At 36.0% G+C, this 18,072-nt stretch overlaps 1 protein-coding gene across 3 annotated transcripts in view; it reads left to right on the forward strand.

The window, feature by feature from the left end:
* The window catches only part of TppII (Tripeptidyl-peptidase II), a 583,232-nt gene that overhangs the window by 486,914 nt on the left and 78,246 nt on the right, over window positions 1–18,072 (forward strand). For all 3 annotated transcript variants that reach the window (XM_090408276.1, XM_090408286.1, XM_090408295.1), the window contains one exon: window positions 7,437–7,681. In XM_090408276.1, coding sequence (XP_090264402.1) covers window positions 7,437–7,681 — 245 coding nt within the window. The remainder of the gene's footprint in view (window positions 1–7,436; window positions 7,682–18,072) is intronic.

Raw genomic sequence — 18,072 nt, forward strand, 5'->3', positions numbered from 1 at the left:
CAGATAGCTTTGTAGTGAAGATCTGGAGACACAGCAGTAATATCTAGGGCATAAGAATGAGATTGGTAAGTGGGCTCTCCACTGTTGAGAGTTAGTAGTCCTATTTCAAGAAATTACTCAGGTTTTCTCCTCTTCGGTTTATTTTCTCAGAACCCCATAATAGGTGTTTGCTATTCATGTCTCCTAAGATAATGGAATTTTCTTCAATGAAATGGGATAGGCTGTAAAGATTTGGTCCATGTTTGTTAGGGGGATGATAATAACCGAATATATTTAATGGCCTTTTACTTCGTTCCACTATTTGGATTCCTTGTATTTCAGTTCCTTCTGCTGCTATGTCTAGTTCAACAACTATAGGACAAATTTTGAATTGCTGTCAGAAGCCTTCCTCCATTTTGATCAATAGGCCTATCTTGTCATTCTTCTTCTTCGTCTATGATCTCTTGTGCTTTTAAGCTTCAATTTTTTGCCAAAGAGATTTCCATGCCATCCTGTCCAAGGCTTGTTCTTTTGCTTCTTTTCAGTTAATTCCCTTCTTTTCCAATTTTTCTTTAATTTCCTTTTGCAAACCTTTCCTGGGTCTGCCTATGTTTCTTTTTCCTATTTTCTGGCTTTCGTATACGGTTTTTGCTATTCTTCCTTCTTCCATTCGATTAAGATGTTCAAACCACCTCATTTGGGCTTGTGTTATGAATTGGTTCAGAGGTACAACTTGGAGATTGTCTCTTATAGTTTGATTTCTTATTCATTCTTATTCATATAACTCCTTTTACAGCACTCTTTCCTCCATTTCTAAGCTTGTTCAACAACCTCCAGAATATTTTGCCACCTTATTGATATTTATTTTGTATGTTCTTGCCAAAGTCCTTCCATGACTTTTGTTTAGCTAGTTTTACAAAGTGTTTAGCTTTCTTACATTTGTCTCTGTATTCTCTAAGAGCACATGCTGATTTATTTGCCAGGAACTTTTGATATGATTTCTTCTTTTCCTTCACTGCCTCTTTAACTTCCTGTATCCACATAGAGTTCTGATTTTTCTATCCTTGCAGACAATCTCACCACATGCCTCTTTGACTGAATCAATCAGGATTTTCTTCAAGGCTTGCCACTGAATCTCCAAGGTTTGATTCCAGTTCTCAAACTCTTTCATTTTTTTTTCAATAATCTTTGTATATTTTAGTCTACAGTTCACATCTGAGGGCTATTCAACTTTTATTAGCTTTAAAACTTTCTTACATGTCATTCTTTTCGATATGAAATTCAATTTTATCCTGCTCAAGACTAAATAGTGATCACTTCCAATTTCAAATCCTCTGTACACTCTGGTGTCCTGCACTAGGGAGAAAACATCACGATCAACAATAACATAGTCATTGAGACTTTTCTTATTCCTTGCCTCTTCTCTCCATGTCAATTTGTGCACATTTTTATGTTGGAACATGGTGTTAGTAATAACCAGTCCATGTCCTGAACAGAAATCTAACAGGTATTTGCCATTATTATTATTATGAATCTTTCTTTTATGATTACACGGTGATCAGCATTCATATTTATAAATTTAGGGACACAAAAACACACGTGTTGAGCAGATTATTTTATTAATTACTAATAAAATAAAACTTGTCGTTTCAACCCCTGTATCGAGGTCATCATCGGAAGAATACAAATCTATAAGGAACCAAGCTACATGCTCTAGCCCTGTATACCGGTAAACTAAATCTATATAGTTAATTAATCCTTTTCCCTAGTCTGACCTCTAGTGATTTGAAAAAAAAAAAAAAAAAAAAAAAAAAATCCAGATGAATATTAATACATGAGGACTTTAGCAGTTTATTGTAGTTCTATTTATTTTATTTTATTTTTATTAATTTATTTAATTATTATTTTTTTTATCACTAGAGGTCAGGCTAGGGAAAAGGATTAATTAAGTACGTAGATTTAGTATACTGGTATACAGGGCTAGAGCATGTAGCTTGGTTCCTTATACACTTGTATTCTTTCGATGATGACCTCGATACAGGGGTCGAAACATCAAGTTTTATTTTATTAGTAATTAATAAAATAATCTGTTCAACACATGTATTTTTGTGTCCCTAAATTTATAAATATGAATTATTATTATTATTAGCTTTGCTCTTTTCTCCAAATTTTTCAAAATATTTTTGTATGTCTGACAATCATTTCCTACTCTGCTATTTAGATCCCCAACAAGAGCCAACTTTTCCTTTTTCATTGTGTCAGTTGCTTTCTCTAAAGACTCAAAAAATTCCTCCACTTCTACCTTAGTACAACCTTCTGTGGGACCATAGGCACAAATAAGTTTCATTATCCAGTTCCTCATCCTGATATTTGCCCACATCTCTCTACTTGAGACCGCCTGCCATTCAATAAGATTAGCCTCGTATTTAGTGTTGAATACTATGGCTATTCCTTCTTTTCCTTGATTGTCATTTCCTGAATATAACATTTTGTATTTATTGCTCAAAAAAAGATCTCCCCAGTTTTTGACTCTTTTTGTTGTTTCAGTCACCCCTATTATGTCGATCTGGTACTTATCTAATTCCTCAGCTAGCTCCATTTCTTTGCCATTCAGGCTTCTTATGTTGATAGTACTAATCTTTAACTCTGGTGATGTTGAGTTGTTTGTGTGTTTTCAGATTTGTTCCAGTAGCTGACTTTTCACTGTTCGCCCTGGTTTCCTGTTATTGTGAAAACAACAGGGCCTTGTTTAATTGGGCAATGCCCCAGCCAGCATGAAATTTTGTCATGTTGTACCATCATTTTGTAATTTGGTTTAAGCCAATAAGAATACAATTTGGTCTGCTAAATTCCAAATTTCCAGCCCATCCTCGTTCGTTCAGTATCCAGGTAGATACCCAACAGGGTGCACCACATCGGGTATATTCGCACAAGGTGAGGATTGGACATTAGGTCAGAAGCCCTGGTCAGTTCTCCGCATTCCTTTAAAGGCTATGTGGAGGTCTCCTCTCAGTTATACAGCTTTGATCCTTTCTGTTTGACAGCCATATACAGACTACAGACAGTTCATAAGATTAAAATTAATTGCTCAATGGCACCTGTAATTTGTTTGTCACAAATTATTAAACCTCAAATTAAGCATCGGTGTTCTAGACAATGTAGAAAGAGTAGAGGAAGTTGGTCTTACTAAGCTCTGCATAAGTCACAGATATATTACATATTCTTATTTACTAAGGGCTAATGACCCTCTTGTGTGTGAAAATGCAATACGCGTCTTACTATTTGTCATATTTGTCATGTAAAGTGCTGACCCAGCACTTTACACGAGAAAGAGAGGAACGAAATTTTTTCCTATCTGGCAAAGCCATATACACTCAAACAAATTGCATGATGTTTTTTAACCTTCTACAAAGAATTAATTTGTACAAACGCATTCGACTGTAATTTTGTTTATATGTCGATACTGCATTGCTTAACTTAATTTTTGTAAACAATTATTGAATAATATGTATCTTTCATTATTTGTGTATTTAGGTAACCTTTGACATTGCATGCTGCTAACTTTTGCTGTGGTTGCAGTATGACCTTAGATGTTGTTGCACCAATAAACCAAACAAACAACCAACCAACCAACAATGTATATTGCTATACAGGGAAGAGTCACTACCAAGACTAATTTCAATCTTGACTGAGGTACCATTAATGTGTGGAGGTACCTCTTGAAAAACTCTTAAGAGATCTACAAGATCACTCCAAATCTCATTGAATGACCCAAAAAAATCACTAAATTCATCATTACTGGCCTGACTCGACACTTAGCATGCTTCACTCTGAGACAGGCAAAAACCTTCCACCGAGAGCAGAATTGCACTAATCCCAAAAAGATTGCACAAATTATAAAAATGTCATTAGTGGATGCAAGACCCAAGAGAATACCAAGTTTCAATTAAATTAGCACAAATCATTTATTTTCCAAATACAAGTATTAAAAAATGTCATCATCAAATTCCTTACATGAACCCTCAAAGGGTGTACACGATACTACGATAGTACTACGAGGGTAGTCTGAAACGTTGTCGGCATCGACCATAGATGCCAACACTATTGGAAAGTTTTTTTTTCTAAGTTTGTACACCAATCATAAGCATCCATGTGAAATTGCAAGTCATTCTATCAAGTAGTTTGTTTTATACAGCTGTCTGAAGCAAAAGGGTTGTCTGTATCCCTTGAAATGGATAAAATTGAGTGTCATGCGGTTATAAAATTCTTTCTAAAAGAAGGTTTAACGCCAAAAGAAATTCATTCGAAGTTCATAAAAGTTTATGAGCACTCTTCTCCTTCGTTTTTCACAGTTAAGAAATGGGCTGCCGAGTTTAAACATGGCCGTACCAGCCTTGAAGATGATCCACGTGAAGGACATCCAAAAAGTGTAACAACACCAGAAATTATTGATCAAGTGCACGATATGATATCGGATGAGCGGCAACTCAAAGTGTGTGAAATTGCTGAGACTATAGGCATATCAAAAGAACGTGTAAATATTTTGCATGAAGAATTTCAAATGAAAAAGCTTTGCGCAAGATGAGTGCTGCACTTGCATGAAAATCTCTGAACAATGCTTGGAGCATTTTAACAAGAATAAAACTGATTTTCTGCATCAATTTATTACTATGGATGAGACTTGGATTCACTATTACACACCAAAATCCAAACAGCAGTCAAAACAGTGTACAGAAGCCAGTTGTTCAGAGCCAAAGAAGACAAAGTCAGTTTCATCAGTAGGAAAGGTCATGGTATCAGTGTTTTGGAATGCTAAAGCATTTTGTTTATTAATTATCTTGAAAAGGGTAAAACAATAACCTAACCGGGGAATATTATTCCAATCTGTTAACCAGACTAGACGAAAAAATTCGTGAGAAAAGACCCGATCTGCAGAAGAAAAAAATCATCTTTCATCAGGACAATGCACCTGCCCACAAATATGTTTTGGCAATGGGAAAATTAAGGGATCTGCATTATGAATTGTTGGAACATCCACCCTATTCCCCAGATTTGGCTCCCTCTGATTTCTATCTCTTCCCAAAACTAAAACTTCCTCACTGGTCAGCGTTTTTCTTTGAATCAAGAGGTGATTGCAGCTGTAGAGGGGTATTTTTCAGATCTTACTGAGAACCCTACAGGGACAGGATAATAGTGCTGGAGCATCTATGGAATAAATTTATTAGTCTTAATGGAGATTATGTTGAAAAATAAAAACAATTTTGAAATTATAAATTTGGTTTTTTTTTTTTATTTCATTGTTAGGCCAAGAACTTTTCAGACCACTCTCGTATATAAGAAACTTCCTATCAACAATTTTCCTCCAAATCAATCGGTTATCTGTCAAGACTCCAATATTATCGGATCTTATATTTCTATCTTTGAATGCTGTTTTTACTACATCAATTCACCTTGATCTTTGTCTTCCTCTGGGTTGTTTTCCTGCCAGCCTGGAAAAGAACACTTGTTTTGCTCATCTTTTCTTTTTTACTTTTTACTGTATGAATTCACCTATATCTTGGTCTTCCTCTGGGTCTTTTTCCTACCAACCTGACAGAGAACACTTGTTTTGCTAATCTTTCCTCTGTCATTCAATTTTTATTGTCTTTGTCTTGTTATTGCTGATTTTCATACGAAATTTGTTACAAGCATTATTCAGTTTAGTCAGGAAATCTTGCAGACTTGTACTGAATTTATTTAAAACTATAACATCATCTGCATAAAGTAAAGAGCTGAGATTAAATGTCCAATTTTGATATCAGATTTAATACCGCTTTCTTTCGTAATGTGATTCATATAGATAATGAATAGCAGAAGAGATAATGAGATAAAAGAGATAATCCTTTGTCCGACACCCGATATAACATCAAACCATTTTCTTGTACTTCTTTCAATTCTAACTGCTGACTTACAACTCAAATAAAGACTAAGTATTGCTTGATATAATTCCCCATTAATGCCATATAACCGAAGCATTTTGATTGGCTTTTCTCTTGGCACCTTGTCATATGCCTTTTGCAGGTCTTCAAAACTTAAATACAGATCTTTGTTATATTCCCATGATTTCTCAACTATTTGTTGTAAAGTGAAAATCTGATCCTGACAGACTCTATTTGGCTTGAATCCAGGCTTGTCCTTGAACAAATTTCCCTTCCACAATCCTTCTCAACTGTTTCTCAAGTAAACTTGCATAAATCTTACCAGGAACACTCAGTAGGGAAATACCTCTGTAATTCTCACATTCAGTTTTATTGCCCTTTTTATAAATGGGTACTATGAGAGCTCTACGCCAATCATTTGGAATTCGTTCCTCTGTCCAGGCTTTTTGAACTATGCAGTGCAGCTATTGCACTGCTTTTATACCTCCATATTTGAGCATCCTGGTTGAATATCATCTACTCCTGCTGCCTTTCCGCATTTTAGCTTTTGATGGTGTTTTTCTACTTCAAATATGGATATGTATTCCTGACTTGCCTGGTCAGTGTTTTTTACCACTGTGCTATCATCACTGCTTGTTTCATTTAGCAATTTTTGAAGTAATTACTCCATACTTTAAGGATATCTTTTTCCCCTGTTTTCATGTCACCTTTATCATCTCTAATTCCTTTTACGACACTCTTTCCTCCATTTCTGAGCTTCTTTTCTTACTCCTTCTTACTGACAATCTTTTCTTACTCCTATATAGACCTCCAAAAAGGACCAGCTTTTCCTTTTTAGTTGTGTCAGTTGCTTTATCTGAAGCCTCAAAAAAATTCCCCCCACTTCTATTTAGTAGAACTTTCTGCAGGACAATAGGCACAAATGTCTCCTTTTCCATTTCCCCTTTCTGATATTTGCTCACATCACTCTACTTGATATTGTCTTCCATTTAAGATTATATTCAGTGTTGAATACTATAGCTGCTGCTCCTTTTCCCTGATTGTTATTTCTTGAATATAACGTTTTTCATTTATTGGTTAGAAAGATCTAATCACCAGTTTTCGTCTGTTTTTGATTCAGTCGCCCATATTATGTCAATCTTGTACTTATTCAGTTCTTCTGATAGTTCGATTTCTTTGCCTTATTATTAAAATACTCTTTATCAGGGATAGTTGTAGAAAGTATTTTTGTTTGGTTGCAAAGTAATTTATACCCAACAAGAAATTATATTCTTGTTTAATTCTTTACTCAAGTATAAGCGAAATGAAGACCTAAGTTTTAGAAATTGTGTCTATCCTTTTGTATTTTTCATAAAATTAGTACTATTCAGAGTACTAATTTTATGAAATAGTGAATATGAAATTTTATGAATTTTATTAAATTTTATGAATAGTACTATTAGTACACATAGTACTAATAGTACTATTCAGTACTATTAGTACTATGTGTCTACATGAAATATAACACAAAATATCTGTTCCTATGTTTTTTCATTATAGTATTCACATAAATTGGAAAAAGGAGATTATACAATCCGTTTTCAAGTGCGACATGAAGAGCGTTCATTGCTCGATAAAATAACAGATATGCCCATGCTTGTACAGATGAAATTACCATGTCCTTTATCTGTAGATATTTATCCTACATATGCTAGTGCATTGTCTGGTGGAAAGAAAATTTCTTCTAGTATTCTAGCGCCAGGATCTTCTTGTCCTTTATTTATTGTTCCCATATCATCTGAAAAGTGAGTATTAATTTATTAATGTGTCATTTAAGCTGCTTTGTTTTCTCAAGTTGGTTAATTGGTGGGGGGGGGGGGATAAATCTTTAATGGTCAAGTTAAACATGATGAGTATAATTGCTGAATATATAGTTTGAAATATATAGCTTCTGCATCTATATATTTCAAATATATTTGTTTTCAGCAACAAAATTTCACAAAAAAATAATTTCAACTAATGGTAACAATTCCTGATTGAATTGTTTTTAATGAAATAGTATACATTCTACTGACATTTGTCAGGGCATTTAAATTTTTGTTTCATTTTTAGGTGTCAAAATTAGGCAAAACGGAATTATGTGGGATACATAAACAAAAATATATCATAGTTTTATAAAACCTTTGGCACACTCATCGGTTTTTGTTATTATTTGTTTTTCCTTTTTTTTTTTATTGTATTAATTTACAAATAACATAAAAGTTCTGAAAAACTGATGAGAATATTGACAATTAAAAATTCAACTCTGAACGAGACACACCCAGCCCTGGTGTGTACCACCTTAACCCAGTCCTGAAGATACTTTCAGGCGCAAACTTTGTTTGCTCACACTTGGATAAAGGATTAAACTAAATTTATTATATCTATTGATGGCATTTTCATTATGATCTGAATTATGATTTTCAGATTTCATTAATATCTGAACATCTTTGCACGGAAACATAAAATTCAGTCTTGAACTGGAAAATCACAGATACCATTCCCTGACATCCTTCTTGAAGTATCTAAGAAAAAAGATTGAGCTTTTCAGTTTACAGAAAACCAACCACCACCTGAAAATTTTTACATGCTGCTTCACACTACCATTCATTACAAATGTTAGGCATGATAAAAATATTATAGGACAGAGCTGCCTCATTTTCAGTACATCAGAAATAAAGGAATGGGTTACGAACTGAATATTAACAAAATTCTTGACATGCCTCCAACAGTTCTTTCAAATAAACAAGATTTGTAAACATAATCACATTATCTTATATCAAGAAAGTTAAAGTTGCAAAATCGCTTTGTAATTACAGTGCTAAAGTTGCAAAATTGCTTTGTAATTACAGTGTTAAAGTGGCATCTTTTCCAGTATGAGATTTCGAGTTCTCACATCTGCCAAAAACTATATCCCTCCATAAAAACAACCAGAAATATGTAAAATTCATTGCCCTGATGGCATTTGATGCCAGATGGAATGGTCTGTAGAGATACTTGTCTGAACATGTAAGGGACATTTAGAAGAAAAGAAATCGCAGATCGTGATTAGCCTTCCATACAATAAATACAGGCTATCAAATAGTATGGCAAAAAACAGAAATGTTATATATGGTCATAACTGTTTAATAAGAAAATGTAAAGAAGCATTTCATAAATGCTTCATGCCCACACACAACGTAATGGAAACCATGACTTAATTCTACGCCAAGTCTGCATTCATCAAAAATCTAACAACTGCAGAAACTGGATATGGCACACTTGATACCACCGAATGTGACAGCAATAACTAGCATTGTTTGAATGCTTCTGCATTAGTTAATCCAACATTTGTTTTGTTTTGTCACTCTGTTTATAAGTAGTAGTTTGTCGAAGTTCTTATAATAACTGTTTTGTAGCTAATTTTTTTCTAGTTTTTTTTGTCTTATATCCCTGTTTCCTGATATGAACCAACAATGGCCACTATGACACTACAGGATTAAGTTTGCATTATTATTAATCTCCTGTCAGCAATTTTCCTCCAAATTAGTCTATTACTTATCAGCATCACAATATTATATCTAACATTTTGTTCTTCATAGGCAAGTCTGATTTAATAAATCCATCTGGATTTGAATAAAAAGGTGCAGAGAAAAACCTCTGCACCTTTTTTTATTCCAATCTTGTCATTAAACCTGTTTTGACATACTTTCCTCTCCCATTCTGTTTAAATAGCTCTACTCACACACTTTGAATGTTAACAATGTCAAGCTCCTTTCTAATATCTTCATGTGTAATATGATTCTGCCATGATGCCATCTGTTCAGACCCCTAATTTTTCTCAGAACTCTCATATCTGTGGTCTCTAGCCTTTGATCAAGTAATTTTTCAAACCACTCTCAGATCCATAACTTAAAACTGGTTTGAACACTGTGTTGTGTACTACTAGTTTAGTATTTGGGCTAATTTCTCTTATGTTCCTTCTTTTTTTCATATTCAAAATTCAATAACTTTGGTCTCTCTCTTTACTGCTGATTTTCATGCCAAATTTGGCAATTTAGTTAGATAAACTTGGAGACTTGCACTGGATGTGTTTAGGAATACAACAGCATATGCATGAAGCAAAGAGCTAAGTTTATTCTTGTTGAGAGGCTTATACACTGGTTAAAAATGATAACTAATATTTAAGAAATTGACAGCGTATACTAGAAATATAGATTAAATAAACTTTAATATATACTTTCCGATATTTCGGCGAACGTCACGTTGCCATCTTCTTGGGAACTTACTACAAAGACACGTGCACACAAGTACTAATAACAGCAAATGAGACTGAAGCTAGGAGGTAGCGTTTTCCTAAAGTCCTGATGGTGCCCCCTGGCGGGCTATATTGGTAGTTCTTGGCCTTTGGGCTGAAGTTCTTCTGATAAAAGTTTCCCAAATTTGGGGCAGTTTCATGCATCCAAATTTGTTGAGGTTTGGCATGTTCCTAAGGGCCGAGGCTGATTCCATGAATAGTCTTTCATACTTGAACTTGCTGCGGTGTATTACTGTGGCTTTCTTCCATCTTATTCTGTGGTGAGTATCCAGAGCGTGGTCTGCAAGCCCAGAGTGGCTGTACTGGTGAAATCGGATGTAATCCTTGTGTTCTGAGATTCTGATATTTGCTGTCCTGCCTGTTTGGCCAAAGTAGGACAGTTTACAGCTGCAAGGGACCTGGTATACGCCAGGTAGGTCTAGGGGAAGTGGTTGGTCTTTGGTGGAGCGGATTGACCGACCAAAGACCAACCACTTCACAAGGCATTACTTCGGGAGCAAATTACCGCTACACATGGTTCCCTAGCCGACATAAACAGCGCTATATCAACGCTAGAAAATGAGCTTTCACTTACGCTGAATCACGAGCTTTGGTCGGTCCTACATGACGTCTCGTGTACGGCAGCTAAAAAAGAATTTGAACGAGTACAAAGCCGACATATCAACAAGTTTGATAAATTAACAAAGAACTCTGCGTCCAAACTACAAACCAACACTGTTGTTAACCTATCGTCAGCTACCTTAAAGCCAGAAGCACTACACGCTCTGTCACGTGGTCACAACTTCGCTATTGCTCCTAGGAAATTACCGGCCGAGGAATTAATGATTCAAATTGAACGCGGGATTCGCCAACTTCCAAACCACATAGCCAACGATATCAGATTGGATGTAGCCTGTGTTCTCAATAAAGCAAAACCTCCAAAATCCAACATATCCAGTAGTGAATACAAGGCACTACAAGAATTGAAGAGAAACAAAAAACTAGTGATCACCAAAGCGGATAAGGGAAACGTCACTGTGGTACTCAATCTTAAAGACTACACAGGTAAGCTCAAGGCTTTATTATTAGATCGTTCCACTTACCTCCCCATTGATTACAATCCCACCAACTCACAAATTAGAAAACTCCATAGGCTCCTTAAGAAGGTCACTTCTTGGCCTGTGGAGATTACCAACAGACTAAAACCCTATAACTCTAGACCCCCCCCCCCCACATATATAGGTTCCCAAAAATACACAAAGAAAATGTGCCATTACGTCCCATAGTGGATGGCATTGATTCCCCCACTTACAAACTAGCCAAGCATTTAGCCAAAGCGCTCTCACACTATACTGGCAATACACCATCACACACAAAAAAACTCAGCCCACTTCAAAGCCAGTATAGAAAACCTTACACTCCAACATAATGACATAATGGTCAGTTTTGATGTCTCCTCCCTATTCAAGAATGTCCCCCTCAAAGAAACCTTAGAGCTAATCCAAGCTAAATTTCCTCCCGATATCTCAGCCCTATTTCAGTTTACAATGAACTCAGGCTATTTCGTTTGGCAGGAAAAATTCTACAAACAGATAGAGGGGACAGCCATGGGTTCACCACTTTCCCCACACTTGGCCAACTTCTTCATGGAGATGTTTGAAGAGAAAGCCTTAAACTCAGCCCCACAAAAACCTACCATATGGCTTCGCTACGTTGATGATGTTTTCGCTATTTGGCCAGATGGCCCGGATTCACTCCTCTCCTTCCAAACACACTTGAACAACCAACACCCTAGAATCAAATTCACCCTGGAAAAAGAGGAAAACAATAACCTCCCCTTCCCAGACACACTAGTCACCCGCCAACCTGATGGAACCTTGGTTTTCTCAGTTTATAGAAAACCCACCCATACAGGCAGATACATTCACCAACAATCCCACCCCCCCCCCTCACAACAATATGGAGTTATTAAAACATTATTCAACAGGGCAAAAATAATCTGTTCTAATGATCAAGCCCTAACCACTGAACTAAATCACATCCGTGACACTTTCTCAGCCAACGGCTACCCCCTCCAAAAAATCCAAAAAATACTTAACCCAGTTATCCACAACCCACCACCCCCTCCCCTTCACAAAAAAGATTACTCTAAATCCATCACTATTCCCTACATCAGAGGCACCTCGGAAAAAATCAATAAAATCCTAAAAAAACATGACTTGACCACTTGTTACAGACCACATAGAAAACTGGCATCCCTTATCCGCTCCACCAAAGACCAACCACTTCCCCTAGACCTACCTGGCATATACCAGGTCCCTTGCAGCTGTAAACTGTCCTACTTTGGCCAAACAGGCAGGACAGCAAATATCAGAATCTCAGAACACAAGGATTACATCCGATTTCACCAGTACAGCCACTCTGGGCTTGCAGACCACGCTCTGGATACTCGCCACAGAATAAGATGGAAGAAAGCCACAGTAATACACCGCAGCAAGTTCAAGTATGAAAGACTATTCATGGAATCAGCCTCGGCCCTTAGGAACATACCAAACCTCAACAAATTTGGATGCATGAAACTGCCCCAAATTTGGGAAACTTTTATCAGAAGAACTTCAGCCCAAAGGCCAAGAACTACCAATATAGCCTGCCAGGGGGCACCATCAGGACTTTAGGAATACGCTACCTCCTAGCTTCAGTCTCATTTGCTGTTATTAGTACTTGTGTGCACGTGTCTTTGTAGTAAGTTCCCAAGAAGATGGCAACGTGACGTTCGCCGAAATATCGGATATATTATATATTAAAGTTTTTATTTTATATATACTTATATATTATATATAAGTATATATTAAAGTTTATTTAATCTATATTTCTAGTATACGCTGTCAATTCCTTAAATATTAGTTATCGAGCTAAGTTTAATCTCTAATTCTAATATCAGGTTTAATGCTACATCCTTTCAAAGTATGATCCATATAGTTTATGAATATGAGCTGGAGATAATGTGCATCCTTGTCTTACCCCTGATTTTACATTAAACCATCTTCCTGTATTTCCTTAGTGAGAGGATGCAGCACCATGTCCTTCCAATTCTTTCTGTTGGTGGCTTTCCTTTTTGTTTCTGCATCGCCATGTGATCTGTCCATGATCTTATATCTTCAAACCATGTCCTTCGTTTTTTTTACCTCTTGATCCTTTTCCCATAATTTTTCCTTCTAAAACTGTTAGTGTCTTCTGTTCTGCTGATCCCCTCAATATGTGTCCTGCCAGTCTCATCTTTCTCTGGATCATTTCCTGCAATAAAGATGTATCTGTTTTCATTCTCTATAGTATCTCTGCATTTGTCACATGCTTTGTCCATGAGATTTTCAGGGCTCTTCTGTAGTACCACATTTCAAAGGCCACTATCTTTGTCCTTTCTTTTAGTGTTACACAGTGATCAGCATTCATTTTAGAAATTATGGACTTTATGGTTTACAACACGGTTGTAAAATCCGTAACCACTATCTGTTGTCTTACTCTCCTCTTAAATACCTGGGTCTCACTTTCATATGTGAAAACTGGCCAAACTAATGTTCTTATCATTCTCTTCTTTGTCTCTATACCCACAGAACTTCTCAGCAGAACTTTATTTTTCCAGAGCACATCTTTAGCTATGGCTGGTCTTATTTTTATTTATTTATCTTGCTTTCCATCTGCAGTAATGTAAGTGCCTAAATATTTGTATTCTGTTGTATTTTCAATTTTCATATTGTTTATCAATATTTCTAGATCGGATCTGTTTTCTTTTGAGATTTTCATAAATTTGGCCTTTTTTGCATTTATATCTAATCCAAACTCTTTACCTTCTTCAATTAGTAGCTGCAGCAATTTGATTAATTTGTTTCTGTTTTCTGGTATTAGAATGGTATCATTAGCATATCTAAGATTGTTGTATTTTATGCCGTTAATATTAATTCCTATTTTTTGTTTTTCAATCTCTTTCATCACTGTCTCACTATAGATATTAAATAAATTTGGTGAAAGGATACAACCTTGTCTAACTCCACTTTTTATTTTCACTTCAGAAGTCTCAGAGTTAAACAGCTGCATTTTCTGTTTGCTATAAATCATATTTATAATTTGATACATATATATAATTATGACATTGCAGGAATGAATTAACCAATAGCTTATACAGGAATTGTGGTGAATGAAATGGAGGCGAACAGTCTATTACAAAACCTCAATGTCAATACATCTGTGGGATTGGATGGTATACCAGCTCATGTTGTATGTGAAGTGGCTAAAGAATTGTCAGTGCCTTGACCATTTTGTTTAATTTGAGTCTTTGGTCTGGGTTAGTCCCGAGCGGGTGAAAAGAGGGGAAATTAGTTCCATTACATAAAGGAGGTTCAAAGACTGCTATTGTAAATTACCAACTGATCAGCATATCAGGAATTGTTGTCAAGGTCTTGGAGGAAATAGTCAAGAGGAAAATACAGGATTGGATAGATGAAAATGGGATACTGTATGGGTGGGCAGCATGGTTTTGTGAAGGGTAGATCATGCCTCAATAACTTGTTCACATTTTATAACACAGTGACGGCTGAACTGGATAAGGGTGATGGGTTTACAGTGATTCTACTGGACCTTGCTAAGGCCTTTGACAGGATACCACATGAATTATAATCAGTAAACTGCAGCATATGGGGGTGGATAGGAGAGTGGTTGATGGAGAGAGATATCAGAGAGTAGTTTATTCAGGAGTAGAGTCCGAAAGACGGCCTGTGACGATGTGCCGCAGGGTTCTGTTCTTGGACCACTACTGTTCAATTTGTTCATTAACGATATAGGAAAGGATCTGAGAGGAAGTGCATTATCAGCAAACAAGTGAAAAGATTTATCTTTTCACTTGTTTGCTGATAATGCAAAGTTAGGTAGAGCAATAGTGAGTGCACAGGATGTCAAAATTTTGCAGGATGATTTTGGATAGTTTGGAGGACTGGGCTAAGGAGAATGGATGTCAATTTAATGTGGCAAAGTGTAAGGTTATGCATTTTGGGGTGAAAAGATTAACAGCAGTATATCACATTGGTGGGACCTTACTCCAGGAGATTGACGAGGCCAGGGATTTGGGAGTGTTGGTGGATAGAGAGTTGAAGTTTAGGGGGACACATCGCAAAAGTGGCTAAATCAGCTCATCAAATCACTTGATTGCTGAAAAATACTTTAACAAGCAGAGACAAACAGGTTATTGTTCCTCTATATCGAACCTTGATAAGACCCATCTAGACTACTGTGCCCAGATATGGGTGCCAGGGTTTCTTCTTGATGTGGAGGAGGTGGAGAGGATATAGAGACGAGTGACCAAGATGATAGCAGGTCTATGGAATGAACCTTATGAGAACAGGTTGAAGATTTGTGGGTTGCAGAAATTGAATGATAGGCAGAAAAGGGGTGATATGATTGAGACATTCAAATTACTGAAGGGTTTCTATAAGATTAATTCTGAAGATATTTTTGAGAATAGGACTGGTGGTGGAAGGACTAGGAGCCATACATGGAAGCTGGGCAAGATTGTGGTTAGCAAGGGTGTTAGAGCTAGGTTTTTCCTTGGAGAGTGGTGAATGAGTGGAATAAGCTGCCAGAGTCTGTTGTGGATGCCATGACTATGAATGAGTTCAAAGCAAGGTATGATAGATACTGTGTGAATGTCGAATAGTTGTTCTTGACATGATGTTAAGGCCTCCCTCGAAGAGTCTGTTGACTCCTTGGAGTTGCCCGTAATAATAATCTTAAGTACTTGATCTTCTATGTCTGATTTATCTAATATATTGAACATTTTATTGTGCTTTACTTGGTCAAAGGCCTTCTGAAAGTCTATGAAGCATATGTATATGTTCCTATTTCCTTCAAGTGATTTTTCTATTAGCATTTTTGGTTCCAGGATAGCATTAATGGTTCCCATTCCTCTTCTGAAACCTTTCTGTTGTTCACTCAATTCGCCTATTAAGGCTCTTTCAATTTGTTTGTTAACAATGGTTAAAATAATTTTAGATGCCTGTAATATTAGACTCACAGTTCTGTAATCCTTGTAGTTTTGTGCATTATTTTTCTTTGGAATTGGTATGTAGATAGATGTAAAAACTTCAGGTAATTCTATTGTTTTATAGATGTCCTAAATGGATTCCATTAAATACTTGTTATTATAGCTACTCACAACTTGCGGCAGCTCAACCTGAATACTATTGCACCCAGTGGATTTATTATTAGGAAGATTCTTAATTATATGTTATATCTCCTTTCTTGTTGGTAGAGTGGTATCTATTGCTACTTTTAACTTAAGATGTTGTGAATCATCTATCATGTTACCATTGTCATCATCATCATAGAGATCTGATAAGTACTCCACCCATCTTCCATTTATCTTTTCCTTATCAATGATTATGTCCCCATCTTCGTCCTTGATGCTATTAGATGGTGTATGTTTTACTTTTCCATTAAGTTCTTTCACTTTCAGGAATGCTTTTCTGGTTTTGTTCTTATTTTGAAATTCTTCTATCTCAGTGCACTGCCTATTTATCCAGTTTTCTTTCTATATCCTGCATAACTGTTTGGTTATTTTACCCAATGTTTTATATCTTAATCTTTCTTCTTCATTTGCTCCTCTTTTCCATATTCTTCTTTCATTGATAAGGTCGATTATTTCCTGTGTTATCCATGGTTTTTTATTTCTTCATGTTTATTGACGTGGTTTTTAGCAGATGTTGTGATAACTGCTTGTAGTTTATTCCAATGAGAGAGTTCATTTTCATTTTGCAACTGTGCAAACATCAGTTCTGAAACATTTTCAGTAAATTTTGATTTTATTATTGGATTTTGTACCATCTGCAGATCCTATTTTAGGAGTTGTTTTCTTTTAATTTTTATTGTTTTCTGCCGAATATTCATCTTCAATAGGACCAGTCTATGATCAGATCCACAGTCAGCACTTAGCATCGCATTTGAATTCCGTAGTCCATTGAAGTAACATTTACTGACCACGATACAGTCTACTTGATTTTTGTATTTTCCACTCAGACTTTTCCATGTGTTGTGAATCATCTATCATGTTACCATTGTCATCATAGAGATCTGATAAGTACTCCACCCATCTTCCATTTATTTTGCTGTTGATTTTTGCTCATCATCTAAACTAATGTAGTTTAGTTATGATGAGTTTTTTTAGTTTAAAAATAAAAAAATAATTAAAGTTGAGCAGCTCATACAGTTCGTATATAAAATCTTGTTGTTGTTAGCCTAGATGTCCCACTAGATGTCACATCTTGTCCATGTGACACCAAGCTGTTTTTCGATGTCATCTCTCAATCTTTTTCTCTCTCTTCCAAGTTTTCTAACTCCTTCTCTTGGCAGTCACTCTGTTACTCTCTTTGACCATCTATCATCTTGATATCTTACCAGGTGGCCTGCCCAATCCCATTTTGATTTCCTAGCTCTCCAATTGATGTCTTTTATTTTTGTTAGGTCTCTTAAATCCTTGTTCCAAGTGATATGTACAAGTGTCTACATACCACTTGAAATCCAAAAAGACAAAAATGTCTGTATGTATTATTTTAATGACTAATATAGCCTACTTTTGTTTAGGAGTGCCCCTTTTTTTACAATGTCATTGGCTCTTTATCCAAATCTTAGGGCATTACTGAAGTGTTATAAAACTAACACTTCAGTATGAAGTGTATGAAGAAATAAAATAGGAGAAAAATTTGGACATATCTTTTTTTTTGGGGGGGGGGGTAAACTACTGTGGAGAAATATTTGAAAAAAAACAGTGTTTATATGTATAATATTATTATTATTAAGGGTGGGTAGCAAGCATTGGGGGGGGGGGAGATCTGAAGA

The sequence above is a fragment of the Typopeltis vanoorti genome, chromosome 2 (genome assembly GCF_054136105.1).
Source record: "Typopeltis vanoorti isolate ZY-2024b chromosome 2, IOZ_Tvanoo_1.0, whole genome shotgun sequence".
Classification (NCBI taxonomy): Eukaryota; Metazoa; Arthropoda; class Arachnida; order Uropygi; family Thelyphonidae; genus Typopeltis; species Typopeltis vanoorti.